General features: G+C 46.7%; 1 protein-coding gene across 1 annotated transcript in view; it reads right to left on the minus strand.

Moving 5' to 3' along the window:
• stan (Protocadherin-like wing polarity protein stan) overlaps positions 1 to 22,632 on the minus strand; it is a 76,885-nt gene that overhangs the window by 3,689 nt on the left and 50,564 nt on the right. The window contains exons 23-32 of the mRNA XM_050175905.3: positions 21,361 to 21,481; positions 18,602 to 18,820; positions 16,526 to 16,746; positions 14,711 to 14,777; positions 14,532 to 14,611; positions 12,917 to 13,085; positions 12,313 to 12,408; positions 6,677 to 6,836; positions 3,868 to 4,038; positions 2,718 to 3,147 (exon numbers count right to left, since the gene is read on the minus strand). Coding sequence (XP_050031862.1) covers positions 2,718 to 3,147; positions 3,868 to 4,038; positions 6,677 to 6,836; positions 12,313 to 12,408; positions 12,917 to 13,085; positions 14,532 to 14,611; positions 14,711 to 14,777; positions 16,526 to 16,746; positions 18,602 to 18,820; positions 21,361 to 21,481 — 1,734 coding nt within the window. The remainder of the gene's footprint in view (positions 1 to 2,717; positions 3,148 to 3,867; positions 4,039 to 6,676; positions 6,837 to 12,312; positions 12,409 to 12,916; positions 13,086 to 14,531; positions 14,612 to 14,710; positions 14,778 to 16,525; positions 16,747 to 18,601; positions 18,821 to 21,360; positions 21,482 to 22,632) is intronic.

A 22,632-nucleotide genomic window follows, 5' to 3' on the forward strand; every position in this document is an offset into this window, starting at 1 on the left:
TCAACTACCTTCCTCTAAAGCTTGACAATCTGTTATAAGAGCTTACAGAATCTGCCACAAAAGCGTACAGGACAGAGGTTTCATTTTATTCCACTTCCACTGGGATTGGGAGAGGCCTGGACAAACCATGAAGGCCAGTTCACTTCTTTGGTAAATATAAATTTTTGCTCTGTGAAGGCGTGCTGCCTCTGATTTCACACATCAGTGTGTTGGTCAAAAAAGTCACTACACGCAGAAACCTTGAATTTGAGGCTATGTGCTGAGGCTTTGTGGGAGTTTGATTTTCTTCAAAAATCTTATGTCCCATAAACTTTTGTTGCTGACCGTACATTCAGCAGGGCCCGTGAGTGCTTGACCAAAAGGTTACCTGCCTTTCCCTTAAACTTGATGAATTCCCTGCCACGTTCTTTTTTTGTTTTTTGTTGCACACTTACAAAGACAGTAACCATCGGTCAGGTTTCTTTAGATGTGTCTAACAAGTGCTTCTGGAATGACCATTATGACATGACCAGCGGCGCCATCTAGTGGCAGATGACAATACTGCTATGCTGATGCAATGGCCTCCAGGATTGGGTATAGGCATGGACTGATCTCAGTGGCCATGGTGACAACTAAAAAAAAAAGATGGAAGGCCATGATGGCATGGCATGGACAGCATTTGGTAGCCAATAAGCACGTAGTGCTGTCGTTAACATGGTGGCGATGAAGAGGAAGTTCACTTAGCACATGGAGCAGAAGAAGCTTGGTGCCCAGCTAGACGGTCGCTATATTCGCCGATTCCTCAGCCGTGTTTAATGCACTCGCACTCATGGCCATGCCAGCTCAGCCAATAAAGGTGGCCGCTCATCGCATCTCAGCCTCTACAAAATTGGTGACCACAGACATCCCAACCAGAGCACCAACAAGGACCGGCTCGGCACCATCGGCCACCAAGCCCCACCTGCAGCTATGGACCAGCTGGAAAAAGAGTGGCGCCCGCTGATGATGCTCAACGACCCTTGGCATGCGCAAGTGTGGTCGCATCGTCTGCACAACCCTATCATGTGGTTTGCTCAGGTAGACGTGCAGCTGTACAACAATGGCACATCATCACAGCTATGGCAGTACCTGCTCCTCAAACGAGAGATACCCGCAACGTGTTCTCTCGTCTTGACCTTCTGCCACCAGATGAGAACCTGTAGGAAGGCCTCAAGACCGCCTTCTTCAAATACTTCAGCATACCAATTCCTCATCTACTATGCAGCACGCAGTGTCCTTTGAAGGCTGACGCTTCTGAAGGAGCCACTCAACCTGCATCGTCCTCTTTGCTATTGGCGCTTGGTGAGAGCTGCACCACTGCTCGCAAATCTACCACAACACCTACACCACAGGAGCCATGACGGGGAGACCACATGACAACTGTGACTTCTGCATCTCATCCCCATTCTACGGCGACAAACAACTTCCCACCCCACTGCCAGCTCCATCAAATCCACAACCAGTGAGCCCGCTACTTCTCAGTGATGACTTCCAAGTATTGCCTCCAAGTTCTGGAGACGCTACAGCCATTAGCAACGCCTTTGCTGACAGCGGGATGCGTACCGGCTCATCTGTTGCCACCGAGATCCTGCGGCAATCCTGTGCCCTTCCCATGGCACCCTTGCCTTCTGATCCTCACTCAAAGTGCATCAGAACTTTCTCAATTCACACGCTCCAGGTGCTGGTGTGACGGTTCATCCAAAAGTTACCTCCTTAGCTCACACAACTGGACACGGAAAGCCTCTTGTCTACTGCAGACAACAGACCCACAGGCACCCGTCCCTTCGCTGTCGCAGACTATGCCACTAAATTCGAAGCATCCAAGCACACCATCAAGCTCTTCTTACTAAGCCCGACTAAAGTTCCAACCATGGCGACATGGTTGCATCTATCAAGCAAGCCTGATTCCGTCACCGCAAACTCGCCACCGACGGAAACCTACGGCAAGCCTGCCTTTTGCGGGTTCGAGAAACAGGTCTGTATTGCCTACTTACATACGGTATCCCAATACAGCCAAGACCTCATCCGTTGCTCCACTTCCAAACCACACCACCGGAGTATATCGCATATACACTCTCAGCCTCTACCTTTTTGACCTCGACTCATTCCGACTCGCTCCTTGATTGTCAAACTGCACATAATTGTACATTGTGTGTATAGCTTCCTAACGTCATTCCCTTATGTAAATATTTTCGGTGTGCTCACATGTACATGCATATTCCCTTTTGTGACTATTTTTGCTCGTTCGCGCTAGATGGTGGCCCCTGAAGGGCCACCGTTAATATGGTGGCAATAAAGAGCTAGTTCGCTAGGCATGCGGAAGAGAACGAGCTAGGTGCCTGGCTAAATGGTCGCAATATTCATTGATTCTTTGGCCATGTTCAATGTGCCCGCATCCATGGCCATGCCGGCTCCTTCAATAAACGAGGCCGCTCATCGCATCTCAGCTGCCACAAGCATAAGACTACCCGAAACGTAATACCTGATGGTCAATAATGCAATAAGATTCAAAAGCAATGACACAACTCCCAATAACATTAGCCTCAGGATGTATAGTGCAACTTACCCGGTTGCAGAATGGCCACTATTTCTATGACGTGGTATGCTGGGTGACGTGTCATATAAAAGTTAAAGCGTCCCCAACAACAACAACAGATTGAGGATACAGCTCCAATAACCCTGGCTGTTGCAGTACTTACTCAGAATCAGACGCGGCCAGTGGCGGCATGTTTGGCTTGTGGCAGAGGCCGTCCTTGCCCTTAGGTGTTGGCTGATCGAGGTTGTTCCTGAACTCGCCGTCCTCGTCAGCCCACTGAACGTTAGACGAGGGAGAGAGCAGGCCCTGTGGGGATGACAAAGTTGGCACCAACGGCGATTGACTGTAGATGGAGGTTATCCCAGCTGCTGTGCCGTAGCTGTGGGAGGTGGTCAACGAGCCCAGGGTGGGAATAGACGTGAGCACCCCTTGCTGCGGCGAAGCCAGCGACTGTTGCTGCTGCCCCAACTGTGGAGGCAACCCGCAGTCCCACAGACTGCCACCGTTGTAGACTATCGGTGACATGACGTCGGACATGGTGACTGGAGCAGTAGACATGGGTGACATAGTTGTCGTGGGAGGAAGCGGCACATCTGGAAAGGAAAACGAAATGAGTCATGACGTTGTTTTTATTCGTGGTTCGAGCACAGTTTGGATAGCCCTAAGCATAGAGTACTACGAGGGACTGAGAAAGTTTGTGAAATATAATTCGTGCAAAGGAAAGACTTTCTCATGGCCTGAGCACAGAGCCTTAAAAAACCCAGATCATGACAGTTGCATGTACAAAAGGTGTCAATATATTGAAAACATCTGATTGCCCAGATTTATGCATTAGCTGCAAAGAAGTTCAGTTCTTTCGTAACTTCAGCATTCGGTTGGGTCTTGCAAATAACGGTGCAGCACAGACTTAATTGCTTAGACATCACGGTATGCTCAATTTGCTTGTTAGCAGTGTGCAATAATTACCGCATCTTAGGAGTAAGACTTTCCCTGCTACAATCAATAATCTGTTTCACAAATTTGCTCAAAATGTATTTTGCATACGTAGCAGTCAGCCAAATTTAAGCTAGCAGCCATGTGTAGCCTAGTTAATTACATATCAGTGCAGACTGACCAGTCCTGGAAACTTGTTTCCACTAGCAGTTCCTCTTTAGCTTGATGCTAACATATGGGCTAGCGTAAGTCAGGGACTCAAGCCATCTTGCAGAAGTCGCCACCACCAAAAGAACATGTACTTGCAAACAAACCACACCCCTGAAAACTATATTAGCATATTAGCATATTAGCAATTCTATATTAGCATAGATCCATACCTTCCTCACGAACAGTTGGGAGGCCGGAGGTATCTCTCCAGGATGGCTTTGACTCTTCCTCATCTGAAGAGTGACTTGATGCAAGGTCAAGGGAGGCGTGGTCCAGGGACATTTCCGAGTCCGAGTCTGACGTGGTGCGGCGCTTTCGTACCACTTCGCCCGCGTCGGGATCTATCGTCAAATAATTTTGCGCACATAAGCAACACTTTGTACTTGCAGCGCATACAAAGAATAGGTCACTGCACTGCAAATTCCCATGCAAGCTTTCTTTCCTACCGTGCACCTCCTACCGTGCACATGTTTTGTTTCCTCATTGCAGCATCACCCGTAACCTTCTCTCTCCCCGATGTCGACGCACGTCTGCAGCATTCGACACAGCAAAGGCCACACCCCATTCAACACAAGCAGTGAGCTGCTGCGTGTCCCTGCCATGCGTGTTGGTGTGTATGTTTAAGTAAAATACTGGTTTCTAAGCACACATGCTGTTGTTGGTGTCACTGACACACATTCCTGTGCACATTTCTTTGCCGGCTCTGCTCACAACCGCAACAGCTCTCACTTTGTGCGCGCATCTGTGTTCGGTTATTTTTATTCTCAGTGTCTGCTTGCCTCACACTACCCTTCCTGCTAGGGTTGCCAACTCTCGAGTGGATGAAGTCGGGAGGAGGGGAAGGGAGGAGAGGTAAGGCAACAGCCAGGGTCGGCTGTTGCTTACCTCTCCTCCCTCCCCCTTCTCCCTCCCATCTCAGTTCCAAGAGATGCCAGTCGGTATGTGCAACAAAGCAGAACAATTTTTTGCATTACGACTGTGTCGTGATTCACAACATGAGAAGTGCCTTATAGGTGCCTAACACAGCTATCAATAAGGATAGAGGTACTGTGAATGGTTAAAGCCTGCAACAAAACTAGAACCATGCCAAAAACAAAACTGCATTTATGTTTATGCGTGTAGACAATGCAACAGAACACAAAAAAGAAGGATGTGCAAACGAGTTTTCAGGCATTATAAAAATGAAATCGCGTGTATTTATCGATATTCAGTAGAAAAAGAAAACCAACAGCAAAAGTTATGACATGTGGCCATCTCGACTGGGTCGACACAGGACATTTACAAAACAATCGAGACTGTCTCGCTAAACTCAAGACGGTCGGCAACCCTACTTTCTGCCATTTATGGCCATGTGTGCCTTACCATGGTGTGCGTGGTTGTTTATTACTGAAGCATGATGGTGTCTCTTACCTGATAAGAAAATTTTTTAAAAGCTTCTTTGTGGCTTCTGACAGCCTTTTAGGTGATGTGGTCGGTGGTGGTTGATATGTATAGAGGAGGGGGAAGGTAGGCTCAGGGTTGAGAGGAGGAAAGAGAGGTAGTGGTCCTTGTACTGACTGATTGCCACAAGTGATGTTGTCATAGGGTGAGGGGAGCACCTGAAGGGAAAGCCACGGTGCCAAATGGATGACACAAGTGATGATGCCATTCATTTGTAGTGAGACTCTCGCTACACAGTTAAACCTCAATGTAACAATCATCAACATAACGAAATTCTTGATATAATGAAGTATTCAACATTTTATAACTTCTTGTTCACAGAACACCATGTATCTTGAGCTTCAATATAAGGCAGTGTATCTATACACAATTTCAATATAACAAAATTTCACTGCCGCCACGAATGAATACTGTGGCAATAAATGAAAACTCCTGCCGACACAGATGGAACTACACGCAGCTACTTGTGAACGCACCTCTCAAATCATGCGCTGTGCTACAGAGAGTGGCTGCTGAAGTATAGCAGCATAGGAGCAAGACTTCCTCACCATCATGTTCCATATAAAGTCCAAGTGCGCTAAGACTCTATCAAGCCCTGCGTGCCGTGTATTGTGGATGCAAGGAAAAGTGGGCAAATGTGAGCCGAGAAGGATGGTGGCTTGATGCGCCAGCAAGGGAAGGGAAGGGGAGAAGGGGGCAAGCGCATGATGGGGGAGGGGAGTGGGGGACATGTGAGCACGCATCTCCTTCTCTGGCTGTTAGCGCGGGTGAGCGCATATGCGACCCACGTGCCCTACCTTTAAGGTAATTTGCTGCAGGCGTAAAGGCTGGGCAAGCCGAGATAACTGTGGCTTCATATGTGCGCCTCCTTTCTGCATGTTTAGTGCTGGAGATTGCGCAATCTCGAGTTTCGGGGACAAGTTGAAGTGAGAGGCAGATGAAGCATTTGCTCCTTTCTGCCTGCGCTCTTGATGATAGTGTCATCCCGCTGCAGGCGACACTATCAAGCTGCTGCGGCAGAGTGAACGCAAATGCATCACAGGCTTCACATCGTGCCATCAATGTGAAGATATCGTTGACACAACCTGAATCCATGTCTTTGTTCATCAACTCTCAAATTCAACAAAATTAGATTCTCTTTCCCATTGAAACTTGCTTTTATGACTGCCTGATAATTCGGAAAATTTCATGGCTGCTTCCGTGTAAAAAACATCCGGCGGTGACAGTGCTTATTTGCATAAAAGGTTGACTTTCAATACAACAAAATTACACAATTACGAAGTAAATTGCTGATTTTCCCGACTTGGTTATATGGAGGTCTAACCGTACATGTCTTTTCCGTCGTTTGTGGCGACGAGGAGAGGCAATTGCCTGCATGCACAGCTGAGTTCTCCGCACACATAGATTGCCACAGTGTGTGGCATCTGCAAGTCCCCCCCCCCCCTTTTTTTAAGCACAGAGGAGCAGGAATGCAGAAGCATATCTTGCATGCTTGATTTGACATCGACTATACAGACAGAAAGGCCGTAGTCTTCCTACCATTGTGCACATGGCTTCTGCGATGATGAACCCTTCCATTGCTATTCCAGGGGCTGCTCGATGTCTTAGCTGTGGAGCGGCTCGTCGTCGACGAAGTTGATATTCCAACATTGCGGTGAAGTATGTCAAAGGATGAGTTGTGGTACGCTAGCGCCGACCTCTGGGAAGTGACAGAGCAGGGAAAAAATCACCAGCCTATTTAGCACATGGATATCGTATGGGCATGCTGCGCTTCACACACACTAACTCAGTCTTGATAATGAGTAAACATAAGAGGAACAAAGCTATCTGTGCACTGCACAATGTACTGAATTCCTTAAGAGTCAATTATAAAATACACAATTTGGTTTCTCACACTCTGCAGTGAAATACCTATGCTAAATACCTATTCATTCTAATAATCACACCAAACTAATATATTGTTACGTAGGAAGACGCAGACGAAAAGCTATGTACAAATATATTTACAAGGAAAATACGCTGCGCTTGGCCAAGAGGCAACAGCCCGCGCTAGCTTCTAATCGTCGTCGTCGTCTTCACACTGCTGGCCTTTCGTGATCGCGCATATTGTGCCGTAGCACTACTCCCGGCTGCAAAAGCGCCGTCCCGGAGTGACTAAAGATCGGACTCGGAAGCAGTGTAGTAGGCCTTGAGCCTACTGACGTGTACGACATCACTAGATGCCACAGGAGAGGACGAGGTTGAGGCCACAGGAGCAATTTCGTAAGTCACAGGCGTAACCTGGCGCAGCACGCGGTAGGGCCCTGTGTATCGCGAAAGGAGCTTCTCTGAAAGTCCGACGTGACGAGAGGGCGACCACAGGAGCACGAGCGCACCAGGTGAAAACTGTACGTCATGATGGCGGGCGTTGTACTGACACTGCTGAGTGGTCTGTGAGGCCGTCAGTCGAGCACGGGCAAGCTGGCGTGCATGGTCAGCGAGGGCGATGGCGTCGCGCGCATACTCGCTTGTTGAGACCGCAGCAGGAGGAAGTGCCGTGTCTAGGGGCAAGGTAGGTTCGCGACCGTACAGTAGATAAAAGGAAGAAAATCCGGCGGTGTCGTGCCGGGAAGAATTGTACGCAAATGTTACGTAAGGAAGGGCAATGTCCCAGTCGTGGTGGTCCTTGGAAACGTACTTGGCCAGCATATCGGTAAGAGTACGGTTTAACCGCTCTGTCAGGCCATTGGTTTGAGGATGGTATGAAGTAGTCAGTTTGTGTTGAATGGAGCAGGAACGCACAATGTCAGCGATAACTTTCGAGAGGAAGTTTCGACCACGGTCAGTAAGCAGCTGTCGCGGGGCGCCATGAAGCAAGATAATGTCACGCAAGAGAAAGTCCGCGACGTCAGTGGCGCAGCTGGTAGGGAGAGCCCGAGTGATAGCGTATCGGGTGGCGTAATCAGTCGCGACGGCTACCCATTTGTTCCCAGAAGATGACGTGGGAAAGGGACCGAGCAGGTCTAATCCAACACGAAAGAACGGTTCCACAGGGACGGTGATCGGCTGGAGATGACCGGCAGGTAGCACCTGAGGTGTCTTCCGACGCTGGCAGGGATCACAGGCAGCAACATAGCGTCGAACGGAGCGAGCGAGACCAGGCCAATAGAAGCGGCGGCGGACGCGGTCGTACGTGCGGGTTACCCCAAGATGTCCTGAAGTGGGTGCGTCATGCATCTCAAAGAGCACAGTCTGTCGTAGCTGTTTTGGCACGACAAGAAGAAGGTCAGAGCCGTCAGGGAGGAAGTTCCTTCGATACAGAATGCCACCCTGGAGGACATATCGGCGAACGGATGCGTCGGTAGGTGTAGAGCGCAGACGCTCGATAAGTGCTCGCAGCGATAGGTCTCGGTACTGCTCATCGGCGATGTTACCGAAGGCAGAGACAGAGAAAATGCCGTTGGCGCTACTACTGTCGGCGTCGTCAGGCTCGTCGACCGGGTAGCGAGACAGGCAGTCAGCGTCCTTGTGCAGTCGGCCAGATTTATAGGTGACAGTATACGAATATTCTTGGAGGCGTAAGGCCCAGCGACCAAGTCTTCCTGTAGGATCTTTCAGTGAGCATAACCAGCAAAGCGCGTGATGGTCTGTGACAACGGAAAAGGATCGGCCATATAAGTATGGGCGGAATTTCGCAACCGCCCAAACTAGGGCCAGACACTCACGCTCAGTGATGGAATAGTTGCGCTCCGCGGGTGAGAGGAGCCTGCTGGCGTAAGCGATAACACGGTCGTGGCCACGCTGGCGTTGTGCCAGTACTGCTCCAATTCCGTGACCGCTGGCATCAGTACGGACTTCGGTAGGCGCAGAAGGATCGAAATGGGCCAAAACGGGAGGCGTTGTGAGAATGTCGATTAGATGAGAGAATGCAGAGACCTCGTTATCGCCCCACTGGAAAGGAGCGTCTTTTTTCAAAAGGTCGGTTAGTGGTCGTGCTATGGCGGCGAAATTTCTCACGAAACGGCGGAAGTACGAACAAAGGCCGATGAAGCTGCGCACATCCTTGACACACTTCGGAACAGGGAAGTGCGTAACAGCATGGATCTTGCCTGGGTCCGGTTGCACTCCGTTTGCGTCAACGAGATGTCCAAGGACGGTAATCTGGCGACGGCCGAATTGGCACTTCGATGCGTTGAGTTGCAGACCGGCTCGCCGAAAAACGTCCAGGACTGCTGAGAGGCGCTCGAGGTGCGTAGCGAACGTTGGGGAGAATACGATAACGTCGTCCAAGTAGCACAGGCACGTGGACCATTTGAAACCGTGAAGAAGGGAGTCCATCATGCGTTCAAAAGTGGCAGGGGCGTTACATAGACCAAACGGCATCACTTTGAATTGATAAAGACCGTCGGGTGTGACAAAAGCAGTCTTCTCGCGGTCGAGATCGTCCACGGCAATCTGCCAGTAGCCGGAGCGAAGGTCAATAGAAGAGAAATAGCGAGCACCGTGGAGGCAGTCAAGGGCGTCATCAATCCGAGGTAGGGGATACACGTCCTTTTTGGTAACCCTGTTAAGGTGCCGATAATCCACGCAAAAGCGCCATGAGCCATCCTTCTTTTTGACCAGTACTACAGGTGACGCCCATGGACTATATGATGGTTCAATAATGTTCTTGGCAAGCATTTTGCGAACTTCTGCGTGAATAACTTGACGCTCAGCTGGTGACACTCGATACGGGCGGCGATGAATAGGAGGGGCATCGCCGGTATTAATGCGATGTTTGACAGCTGTAGTTTGGGCTAAAGGACGATCGTTAAAGTCAAAAATATCGTGGTAGGAAAACAGAACGCGGTAGAGTTCACGAGCGTGCTCGGAGGGCAAGTCGGGGGCAATCATTTTCCGTAAGTCAGCGATGGTACAATTTGCCGACTGCGATGGTAGAGGAGTATCGGATGAAGTGTCGTCTACTGCAATGGATGCTACTGAGTGATCCTCGAATGAACAAAGCTGGGCCAAAGACATCCCACGTGGCAGCACTTGTGTCGTCAAGCCAAAGTTGACCACTGGCAGGCAGACGCAATTCGCCGTAATAGATAAAACTGTATGGGGTACTGTGATCCCATGTGTAAGGAGGACGTCTTGCATAGGAGCCGCGATGTAGTGACCGTCGGGGACTGGTGGGGATGACACTAGGTCAACGTAGGTCAGTGCCGAAGGTGGCAAGCGAACGAAGTCGGCGGAACTGAGGCGACTGGGGTGTGGTTCAGCAGGATCCAGAACAGGCAGGTCAAGGCGGAGAGTACTGGCGGAACAATCGATGAGAGCAGAATGTGCGGAAAGGAAGTCTAAGCCGAGGATGATGTCGTGGGGACAGTGGGCGATGACTGTGAATAGCACGATTGTTGAGCGATCGGCGAAGGAGACGCGGGCGGTACACATACCAATTACGGGGGCTGTTCCGCCATCGGCGACACGGACAACAGGCGTCGTGGCGGGCGTGATAATTTTCTTGAGCCGGTTACGAAGGTCAGCGCTCATTACGGACAAATGCGCCCCAGTGTCTATGAGAGCAGACACAGAAACACCGTCGACTTGCACGTCAAGAAGGTTCAGATGAGTGGGCAAAGTCAGTAGAGGATTTGGCGGCGTAGGGAGCAATGCAGCGTCACCTCGAGGCGCTGCATCGTCTAGTTTTCCGGCTGGGAGCGGCGTCCGAAGGGAGTCGGCGAATAGGAGCGACGGGGCTGGGGAGAGCGAGATTGTCGTCGTTGGGGCGAAGGCGAACGAGAATAGGGGAGGTTCGTTGCAGGAGAATCAGTGGCGGCATTATCGGAGCGTGCGGCATAGGGACGAGAAGGGCCACCTGAGGGGCGAGAGTAGGCAGTATAAGTAGGCCGGCTCGGGGAACTCCAGCGACTACGACAGTGCCGAGAAATGTGCCCGATTCGATGGCAGTGGAAACAAATAGGCTTGTCGTCAGCAGTGCGCCATTCAGATGGGTTGCGGAAACGTGGTGGGTAAGAAGATGCGGGACGGGGCGAAATCGAAGAAGCCGGGCGGGTATTAGGGCGATGGGCCGAGCAGATGGTGTGAAGACCCATGTTTTCAAACTCCTGGCGGACAACTGCCTGGATCAGTGAGACCGTGACTGCAGATGTGTTGGTGGGACTGGAGTCGAAGGCAGCCGGATAGGCGGCCTCGATCTCACGCCGGACGATCCTGGTAACATCGGCAGTGTTGTTGGGACGAGGAGCGTCGGCACAGGAAGATGTCGCTGGGGTGTTGGGCAGACGGGCAAACTGCTGGTCAATACGTCGGCTTTTGGCGAGTTCCAGGCGGCGGCACTCTCTTATAACAGCATCCACCGTCGCTACGTTGTTGCAAACGAGCAAGTTGAAGGCGTCATCGGCAATGCCTTTGAGGATGTGGGAAACCTTGTCTGACTCAGTCATGTGGGTGTCAACTTTGCGGCACAGAGCCAAGACGTCCTGAATGTACGTGACATAGGGCTCTGTTGACGTCTGCACACGGCCGGAAAGCGCCTTCTGCGCGGCAAGTTGTTGACCGTAGGGGTTGCCGAACAAGTCTCGAAGCTGTGTCTTAAGTGAATCCCAACTGGTGAGCTCATCTTCGTGCGTGCGATACCAAACTCGAGGTGTGCCACCGAGGTAAAAGACTACGTTGGCGAGCATAATAGTAGGGTCCCACCGGTTATTGCGGCTGACGTGTTCATACAGGCTGATCCAGTCATCGACGTCTTCCCCATCTTGGCCCGAGAATACGCCAGGATCACGGGGAGCGGGGAGAGTGATGTAGGTCGTCGAAGTGGCAGCAGGTGTCGGAGCCGGCGGAGTCGGGTTGTCGTCGCCGGGAGCCATGAAGGAAGGCTCGACGTACCGTCCACTGCGAAGCTCCGTGACGAGGCACAGGGAACGTCCACCTCCACCAGATATGTTACGTAGGAAGACGCAGACGAAAAGCTATGTACAAATATATTTACAAGGAAAATACGCTGCGCTTGGCCAAGAGGCAACAGCCCGCGCTAGCTTCTAATCGTCGTCGTCGTCTTCACACTGCTGGCCTTTCGTGATCGCGCATATTGTGCCGTAGCAATATATTTGTGTTAGTGCAATGGGGTTATAGAGACACTAACCTTACTATACATCAACATGACAGTACTGTACTAACTCAATACGAACCGAAATCATGGAAGCCCTGGTTCCACTGAGACTCTCGTCGTAAGGAATTTTCTTGCCCCTCATCCTAGCCCAAACATAGCACAGATGTTGACGAACCTAAACAAACAAAACAAAACAGAAGAAAAACCAACGAGGCAGTTATTTACACTGTCAGTGTTGTCGCATTAGTGACAACACTAATGTAACAACTTTTTAAAAGAATTTGACAACTAAGCTGCTAGAAAACTATGTGCAAATTCTGCAGTTACTGCCACAAACACTTGTGAGTGGTTTATATCTTATCACTAATTGCATGAAGCATCTACTTCTTGCTGCAGCATTTCATAACCATTATAGTATCGCTTATCACATAAGAGAATTGTGTGTTTTTTTCTGTATTTCCTTTTCCTGTAATCCTAGAAGCCCATTAGTTACCAGAGTAATTGTAGAGGTTGTGTAAGGAAGTTTTGAGCTTATTCTACACAGACGATGTAATTAATGTGGTGGCAAGTATACCATTACTGTTCAGCACTGACAAAAATTGCATGTGACTGCATAACCAAGGGGGCTGTCACAACGTGAGACACGTGGGCTGCGACGAGGCTGCAAGGAACTGCACACAAACCCTTCTGTTCAGAATGCAGTAGCCGAGGAAGATGTAGATGCCAGTGATGAGACAAACTGTTGGAAAAGCGAGGCGCAGTTCTGGTGGCTCGTCGCTGACCGACAGCAGAGCAAGCGTCCAGCAACTGCCGACCAGCGGCAGAAGCAGTACGCTGACCCACAGCAAGACTCTGCAAAAACACAGGCGATTGATTAATTGATTCAGATTGATTAGGTTTAACATTACAAGCAACACACAGGCTATGAGGAGCACCAGAGTACAGGGCTACGGACTACTTTTCACCATGGGGAAGTTTTTGGAACACACCTAAACCTAAGTACATGAATGCTTTCGCTCACTGCCCCTATCGTAATGCAGCTGCGGTTGCAGGAGATCAAACCCACGACCTTCTGTTCGGCAGCAGGATGCTATAGCTACATGGCCACCACAGTGCGTAGGCAATATCCTGAAGCAGTGAAACAAATGGAGAAAACAAACAAGTGGGACGACACAGATGCTGACACTGCCTGCGTGATGCCACTTTTTTCCACTCTGCCTGCTGCTTTCACAGTGTATTAGTACTTCAAGATGGTGCTTGCAAGAACAACAAGACCATGTAAGTCTCTGTCACATGAGTCTTAATTAAAGTCCAATAGGTAATTCTTAACCACGTGTTGCTGCAGTTCCCATACTGTTTGTCTGTTCATTTTTACACGAGGACAGCTATGATGTTGTATAATCCATGCGTGGAGTATTGCATGGCATCATGGACAACTACAGTGGTGCATAGTGGTCCTTGCAGGTGGTCAACCACTGCAGCCCCGACTCTCTACTGTTTGTTCTATGCTCTCGCTATGCTGCAAAGTTTCCTCTGGCTCCGTAATTGAGTTCTCTGTGTGTTTACAATCAATAAACAAGTACAGTTAATTAGTACCATTGAGAGCGAAAATCGTTATAACTTTCATTATGATGTTGCCGTCTTGTAAGAATTCTAGCAGTTTGGTGAATTTGGTTTGCTGTGAAATGATAAAGAAATAGTCCAGAAGATAAGGAAACAAGTAAGACTTAGAAAAACAAGGTTCAACATCACAACTTCTGGCATGTGCCACTACTCTTAACATTGGCCAGCAAAACTGGTTCCTTTGCCTTGAATCTCTCGTTTTTAAAGAAGCCCTGAAACATTTTTCGAACTTGTCATAGAATGTCCTCACTATTAGAGTATGCTGTCCCATGAATCTCATGCTGCAAAAATTTTTCATATCCTTAAATTATAAGTAGAATTATCGCGCCAATACCCGGCTTTCTCCCTCTCTTGATCTCCACTAGCGCGCTGGAAGCTACACAGCGGAGAAGCCAAGCGGACAAAGTCTCGACTAAAAGTTGAGTGTCGCGGCGGCAAAATGGCTTGTCGCAGCTTTCTGTGGTGGCCACGGTAGACTACACTACACAGCATGTCGCCGCCATCTCGGAGGCTGTGTAAGGTACACGCAAAAAAATTATTAGTCTTTAATATTTTGCCATGTAAGCATGACATGTTTGTCTCTTCCCCATGTGGTGTCAAAAACAGCTTTCAAGGTAGACAAATAAAAATAATCATGAGGCCTGCATAGGTGGTTCGTTTTAGCTTTTCACTAACCTCAAGTTTCCAAAGTCCATGACAGTGTCCTTGATCTGCACACTAGCTCGTATTGACAGCGAGAAGATCACAAGGGTTGCCTGCGTAAAGGCGGCAAAAAAAAAAAAGAAATGAAGAACCACCACTTCTTCCCTCAATTCAATAACCCTCGCTACGATGTCACGTGATAAAAAGCTTACCAGAACCATGACACAGATTGGTCCCACCATGCTCCAGACAATGTTCTCATACATTGAAAGCCAGCAACTGCAAAGAAAAAAAAAAAAATTTTCATAAAGTTCAGATTTTCACAGCTCACTCCTTCTAGCCAAGGCCTAAGAAAACACTCTACAGCAACTAAAAAAAAAAGAGAAGCTCGTATCATTTTCTAGCCAATGTTCGGGTGAACATCACCATATGTAGGAGTTCAGGTGCCACATGCATATCAATAAACAAAGCAAGACCTGTGCTTTGGACCTTTCTCCGTGTTTCATATGTGCACATCACATGTTCGTCACAGCACATATGCAATTTCACTTTGCCAAGAAAAAAAATCGACATGACCTTCAGGAAATATCGGTTAAAACAAAGGGTTCACTGCAAAATATGACCAATTAAAGAGTGGTTCAGTAGAAAATTGTGCAGCTACTGAAATTTGGCAACCCGAGTTGAACAAGCATCAGAAAGGGCATGCAGCCAAATGCCTACTGTAGCTATGTGGTTACGTGCCTTACCTGGCACCTAGTATTATATACTACGGTAGTGAGTGTACGACGGCGACCAGCGCAGGTAAAAAGGTGCTTATAACTTTCAGCAGGCTTCGCTTAAGGCTAGTAATTGTCGGCAGCTTGTTCTTTAATAGAAATAAGAAGTTATTTTGAATTGCCAAGACACAAGCACCACTCGCATGAGCCCGATTCACCCAACCTGTCCAATCGCACAGCCGATAACACATTTGACTGACCGTAGTTTCCAAGCACTCCTGTAAAGCTTCAAAAGTGATTTAACAAAGCAAATAAGCCTTATTACGATAATAAGGCTCCTTCTATATTGTTAACACAGTCAGAATGTGCCACTAAACTAATTCGTCCTTGTAATACAGCTCCGTTGCTGCTTTGCATGAACACTAAAGATCTTTCAGAGTGTTCTGACATGACCGGTCAAAGATATGCCACAAGAATGCTTGTATGCTATTTTGCAAACATATCACAGTGCTTGAACATCACGTGGGAGGGTTGATGGGGTCTGTTGGATGTGGTTTACATTTTGAGAGAGTTACATGATATTGCAATACATCTAATTCTATTCAGGTGACAGAAACCTAGGTCTGCCTTCCCAAGAATCACTACATCAAGGAAATATACTAAATTTTATGCCTTCTCCTTCAGAGCAACGTCAAGCTTTTAAAATTTTCCGTTGTCATTCCTTTAAGACATTGGCATAATTGACAAGCTCTAGATATCCTATTTGCAACAATACCATCACTTTTGTCACACCTGTACATACAATGACTATATATTTCCTTGCCTTCTTTTTTCTCTCCCTTTTTCCACCCTCCTCCTCCTAGGGCCTTTCTGTCCCCTTTCCTATGCAGAGTAGCATGTAGGTCCTTACGTATGTGCCAGCTTAATTCTCTGTGTTTATTAAAGATAATCATGTTACTGCAAGGCAGGTATGAAAAAACAGACGCAAGAAGAAATTAAAAAGACAACACACATAGTGCCCCCTTTTAGTAACATGAATCCCTACAAACTTCCTCAACTTTCAGTCATTACAAGTTTAATTAACACCAGACCAGGACGAATTTTTCCTCAACTGCAAAGCATTCTTTCTGAGAAACCCGTATGGGTTTCCGTTGTGGCTTTGTGCTACATTCGGGTGGATGACAATTTTTCCCTTTCATGATGCTTCCTCCACCTTGTGGGATTCCGCTGAACTGATTCGGCAGGTTTTATTAAAGACCTTTCTCTCTCCAGGCAAGACAGAGATATGTAATTTCATTCAGAACAACTTACAAGTTGTGGGTAGCGTAGTGGTCAGCCCGCACCCCGACGGCCAACCCAACAACCACGGCTGGTGCGCCATAGCCGAGAGAATAGTAGAAGCGCATGTGTCCGTGGTTGACGTCCTTCATCTCGGTCAGCATGCGGTACAGGTGGACAGCGTCCAGTGAGAGCCACGAGAAGACGCACAGGAAGCCATAGTGCAGAGAGATGGCCAGCAGCTTGCAAGGAAACTGCGGAGTAAGGGCATTCGAAATGAAAGCATCAAAATCAAGATGATAAAGCTGTACAAAGTTTTCGCCCGAGTCAAAGCAAAACATGCCTTGGTGAGAACACAGCGAAAAATGGGGAAAGTGAAACAAAGGAAACGAAAACACACACAGTTCTGACTTGTAACTAACTTTATTTAACGCTTTCTGTTCCTAATCTGATTACCGAAGCGAGAAACTTATATTTTGCATATCCAAATGAGAAAGGCTAAATAAAAAAATATCAGTGCAGTTTATTGCAACCTATTAAAGCCTTTTCTCATGAATTGCCAACAAATGAAGGCATTGAAGACAGTGTACGGTTCTTCGGCCACAAAATATTCGAACAACATTTTTATGCCACCCAAGGCAAGTGACATGTCTTTGGCAGCATGCTCCAAAGATGATGCACAGAGGCCTGAGTTGGGCTTGATGCGACTCTTGGACTTTTACAAGATATCAGGAAGAGCCACATTTATATGCCATTTGAAAATGATGAGTTATGTCATCATAGTTGGCGAGTCAGATTTCTAGGACTAGTGTTAGCGCGTGCTTTTTTTTCACGTTGGATATTTGCCGTAAAGCGTTATGATTACTCCAGGGATCATTGGCCTAGAAAGGCCAATGATTCCAGGCCAACTTCAAAGTCATTTTGGGTAAATTGGTTAGAAATTAGTAGCGTATATTATCGAAGCCATCTTTAAAAAACTGCAGGGCTGTAAACATCTAATTTTCTTTTACCAGCCTTTAACTAGAACCTAAGCAGGTGACGCATGCACCTTGTGACTAGTGGTTGTGACGTAAATCCCAACGCGTTGTCTCCGAGAATTTCGGAGTGTTGTGGGCAGCTGCAGGCACAGCTTATTCTTGGAGGTCACAAGCCGTGCTGGTTTTCAACATTTTGGGTTGTGTGTCAGTTCCAGCGAGTGGTAATGGCAATGCATTTTTTTTTTTAAAGTTTCGGTATGTATCAAAAACATATTCTTGGAAGGTTTCGTGATGCATCCACTCTTATTTCAAACCTAAAATTTTGCCCGGAGTGCTCTATATCTATACTATATCTGAAGCTAGGCTTTTTGCTAAATCCAAAATTTCGTTGCAGCTGGCCTTTAGGAACAATGGTGGTTTTAATTACTTAGTGAAAATGAAAAAAAAAAAGCAGGAAGCAATAGCAACAACCACACAGCCTTTGCCTGTGCAGCATCCTGTTGCCTGTTGAGCTGTTTTGAGCACATAACATTGTACAACAATTTTAATGTGAATAGGCAAGTATAGTATGGAACAGCTCTGATAGGGAATACCTTAAAAGTTCAATTTCGAACTGTTATGTAGCTGGTCGCAAGAAATGATGCATGCCCCCAACTAAAGAGTACAAGTTCAAATCACACAGACTGCGCACAAAGTGGCAAAACCAGAAAGGAAGGAGCAGTTATGCATAGGGTGGAAGAAAGTTCATGAAATAAAAAATTGTCGTTCATTTAAGTGTAGCACAAACCTACAAAGGAAACCTGTGCGTGTTCCTTAGAAAGAAAACTTCACAGAGGAAGAAAAATGCGCCCTGGTATGCGATTTGAACCTGGGACCAACACCTTTCCGGTGCGATCACTCCACCATCTGAGAAAAACAGGAGGCTTGCAGGTCACAGAGTGAGGGTGAATGCATCGACAACCTGAAACACTGGGACACTAAGACATGTGCATTCTAACATGCTCACATTTCATTTGTCTACAATAGAAAAACATCACAAACTTTAGAAAGCCTCAATTTTGTGTCGAAGCATGCCACATTTCACTTGTGGAATTTGCCAGTACCAGCGACTGCTTCGTACTGTAACACTGACCTCTTGGTACAGGAGCGTTCGACGTAACTTGAGGGCAACCAGGAAGAGAAGCAGTGAGACGAAAAGGCAGCCAACAAGGTTCCGGTGGATCGAGTTGGAGTTTGTACAGGTTCCACGGAGAAGGCTTAGCACGAGCCAGGTCAGGAAAAGCATGACGAGTGCGCCGACCAGACCGGACCAGGCCACGGCTCCTTCTGCCGTTGAAACCTCAGCCAAATGCTGGAGAGAGAAGGAAAATGAAATGGCACTGTGTAAACAAGGGTGGCGACAGATCAACATAGTACAGTCGACTTCCGTTAATTCGATCGTGACGAGACCGACAAAACTGATAGAATTATCCGGCAGGTCGAATGAAAGAAAATTTCTGCACGCCATTACACACTGCTGATTCATTGTGCTGTACTTGCCCGATTCTAACATGCACACGAATCAAATATGCGCCCACTTTCTGTGTGTCCAAAGTAAAAAACTAACATAGAAATAACATTAATGCTCCTAAAGAAAGTAGAAACCGAACACTCGCCCGATTTTTTAGCACAAGAAAAAAAAAAGGCCAGGAATTTAATGTGTTGCATAACGGTAGCTGGTTTTTAAAATCAGCTTCGCTGCATAGTTTTTAAAGTCAGCTTTGTAGCGATACATTTGTGTTACACGGTAAAGCATACAAACGCCGTGAAGGCGGTTTATGGTATTGTGTCCGATTCACTGTGCAGGCAATTTTCATTCCAATTTTCTTGGAAACCAAAAACGGCGCATGTTAGAATTGGGTAAATATCGTAATCAGACATTGTAAGCTACAGTTATTGCTCGAAACTATTCCTAGGACTGGCAGAAAATAGGTGTTTTTGGCTGGAGGTGACGTGTGTTCACTTCATTCCCTGTTTCCTAAGCTCCGCCGAGACAGACTCTGCCACTAAAGGGGCCACTATAGGGGTCACCATAGGGGCCAGGCACATGCATTTTGACTGGTAAAATTCCCACTATTCTGCACAGGCGAACTTTAGGATAGCAATAACGAAAGTTCGGTCCCATAGAAATGCTGGGTGCCGGCCGGGATCTATTTAAACGAAAAATCCAATTAACCAAAGCCGAATTAACAGAAGTCTACTGGGTATGTTTAGAAGCAGACACTACCCATTACTGTCAGCATAACATCCGCAGTTGACTAGATAATACAACACAATGTTTATCCTTTTGAACAAAGAAAGCTTAGGTTTACTTGATTCATCTGCAGTTCTTGAGCTTACTACAGTTAAGCCACATTATAAAAAAAAAGTTGCATCCGACATGACAATACCTTCATTACATTTAATATTCGTTATAAGAATACAATAGTCATTGAATGCTCATACTGACGAGAAGCATTTCAGAGTTGCTTTGTTACATCCCATAACTTGATCTTTGTAATCAGTGTTCATTACATAGAGGTGCAACTGTAGTTTACGAGGTGCCGAACATAACTGTTTGTTTCACCAATGGAGCATAAAGTCACCTGTAACTGTTCGTTTTACAGCTGTAGTGCAGACTTTGTACGACAGAGTTGCTAAATTAATCTTGCAGTTTTAGAACTCTCCTTTTGGAGACTGCAAAAAATATGAGATATGAGCTTTCATTTCCAACCAGCAAATTCTGCTGAGTGTGCTGTTGTACAGCGGACAACAAAGAGCGGTCACATGGAGCATGGCCTTCGAGACAAAGTATGCACCCTATCTGAGAGGACATGTTGCGTGCCGCTCCCTCCTTTGTCTAGATATGTGCACAATGGACCTACCTTGGCAGGTACAGAAGGCAGTGGAAAAGGGACACGTGTGGTGCAACAGTCAAAGTGGCATGATACGCTAGAAGCACTATTGTGCAGACAGTGCAGGTACCATCTTGTATGAGCACAGAACTGGTGTGCCTCATTTCACTAAGTGCTAGACAAACTGACTGAACTACTAGACAAAGTCAGGATAGTGTCTCAAGTGGCGAAAGGTGCAGAAGGGGATGGACAGGCAACAATATGGTGGCATTGAAGACAAGCTTGAAGCGATATGCCTGGTTATTGCATCAACTGGGGTGACGGAATGATGGCATACAATTGCCCTTTCAGCCATGAGCAGATAAGAAAGCGTGAGTCACAAGAAGTGTGACTATGTAGCCATTCTGAAGATGTTTTTCTTTGCAGTGTTTATTCCTCACTTTGTAAAACACTGACACAAATGTGGCCTCAATGTAGCAAAAGGAGAGATGAGTAATAGCTGCACATAGGAGAAGTTTGTAAGTGATCATGAGGCACTGGCCTAAAAAAAAAAAAAAAATGAAACAGAAAAGATGGATTGAGAGGTCTTATGCTTTGACAATTATGGACGGTGTTCTTTGACATTTACTATGCATTTTAGTATGAGGGACGTTCTGAAAGTAAGTTTCGTCATTTATTTTCACATTGGAACTTTATTGCAAAAAAAAAAGAATACACTATGGCATCACAAACTACTGAGCACATGCTGGTGGGCAAGTTGGTTATGCGTGATTACAATGAAGGTGCCAAATAAAACAGCAGACGAAACGTCCGTTGTTTTATTTGGCGCCTTCGTTGTAATCATGAAAAAACTACTGAGACACTGAGACATTTTTCGCAGCATGCAATCAGTTTGAAGAAACCACTCTGGTAAAACTTGGTGCCCTGCGACTATTGAATACTATTGAGTACATACAATGAAAACCAAGTACCCTGCCCGTGAAAATAAAAATAAAAAAAATGTTGTGCTGACCCATACCTCACGGCTGACAATGTCTGTCAGAACTGCAAAGCTGCTGAGGTGGTCACAGGAGCAGTTGACATACGAAGCGTCAAATCCTTCAACCTTGCAGCCTCGGCTTGACCACTTGCCGCGACCACTTTGATGCAAAACACAGGACAGGAAAGAAGGAGATAACTTCAGCAAGGTCAGGCATGAATCAAGGTTGAAATTATTATGCTATCCCATCACCTAGTATTAATAATGTTTGAGATAATGGCTTTCTGTTTCAAACACCTATACTGACCAAGGAGTTCTTGCGGCCAATGGTCACTCCAGCAAAAAAAGATAACAATCATTAAAAGGAAGAACGTTTTTGAATGACCAGGGCCAAGCTACTAGCCCAGGCACATGGCATGCTGGACTAGGGACGCCAGCCACCTCTAATGATTTCAATGTCAGTTCATTTCTATCAATAAAGTTTATCCCTCCTCCTCCTCCCCCATAATATGCAACATATGCATCATCATATGCAACATGCGCAACACTATTTCTCTGATGAAATGATGAATGTGCGAAAGTTGGTAGTGTTATTCACAGTTGGTGCAGTTCTTACTTCATCTTCAGTAAAGAGGCTTTACTTTCTTAAAAGTTAACTAAATTTTGTTTAGCAGCTGTTAAACATACTAAGTCGAAAGCTCTTACGTCAGCTTGACACTCTTTATAATTGTTATATCAATAAAAAAGAGAATGCTCACATCAGTTCTCTATGTTCTCTTGATAACCACACATTATCATCTGTAGTTAACCACCACTCACAGCTACAGCTTAACAGGTTTTGTCAAGGTAAGCACTGTCTGCTTAGAATGTAACTCTCGGAGGTTGCGAATGTTGGAACTGAATTGCTCTTGTAATCAATGTTAAGGCACCTGTCATACAGGCTTTTGATAAAGCTTACAGCAAAATTTTCGAATGCAAGCGACGCACTGATTCTAGGCAATTCAGCTTAGACCTTTTTCTGTGAAGTTCACCACACATACACCATGTGGCACCACTAGTCCTTAAAATATTTAAGGCTGTATTTATTTCGCATTTATTATATATTTGTTCTAAGTGAAAACGAGTAGCCGGCACCACTAGGTGCCAATATCTCCTAAATACCATGTATTAAATAGGAAGGGCTGCAATTTACACCCACATTCCCCAATCTAAAAATATTAAGTACCAGCATTTTACAAGACTTCAGATCCTTGTTAGATGCTCGTATAGTCCAAAGTTGGAAATGGCACCTTCTAATGCACCTTGTGCATT

This window comes from Dermacentor andersoni, chromosome 9 (genome assembly GCF_023375885.2).
Source record: "Dermacentor andersoni chromosome 9, qqDerAnde1_hic_scaffold, whole genome shotgun sequence".
Taxonomy (NCBI): Eukaryota; Metazoa; Arthropoda; class Arachnida; order Ixodida; family Ixodidae; genus Dermacentor; species Dermacentor andersoni.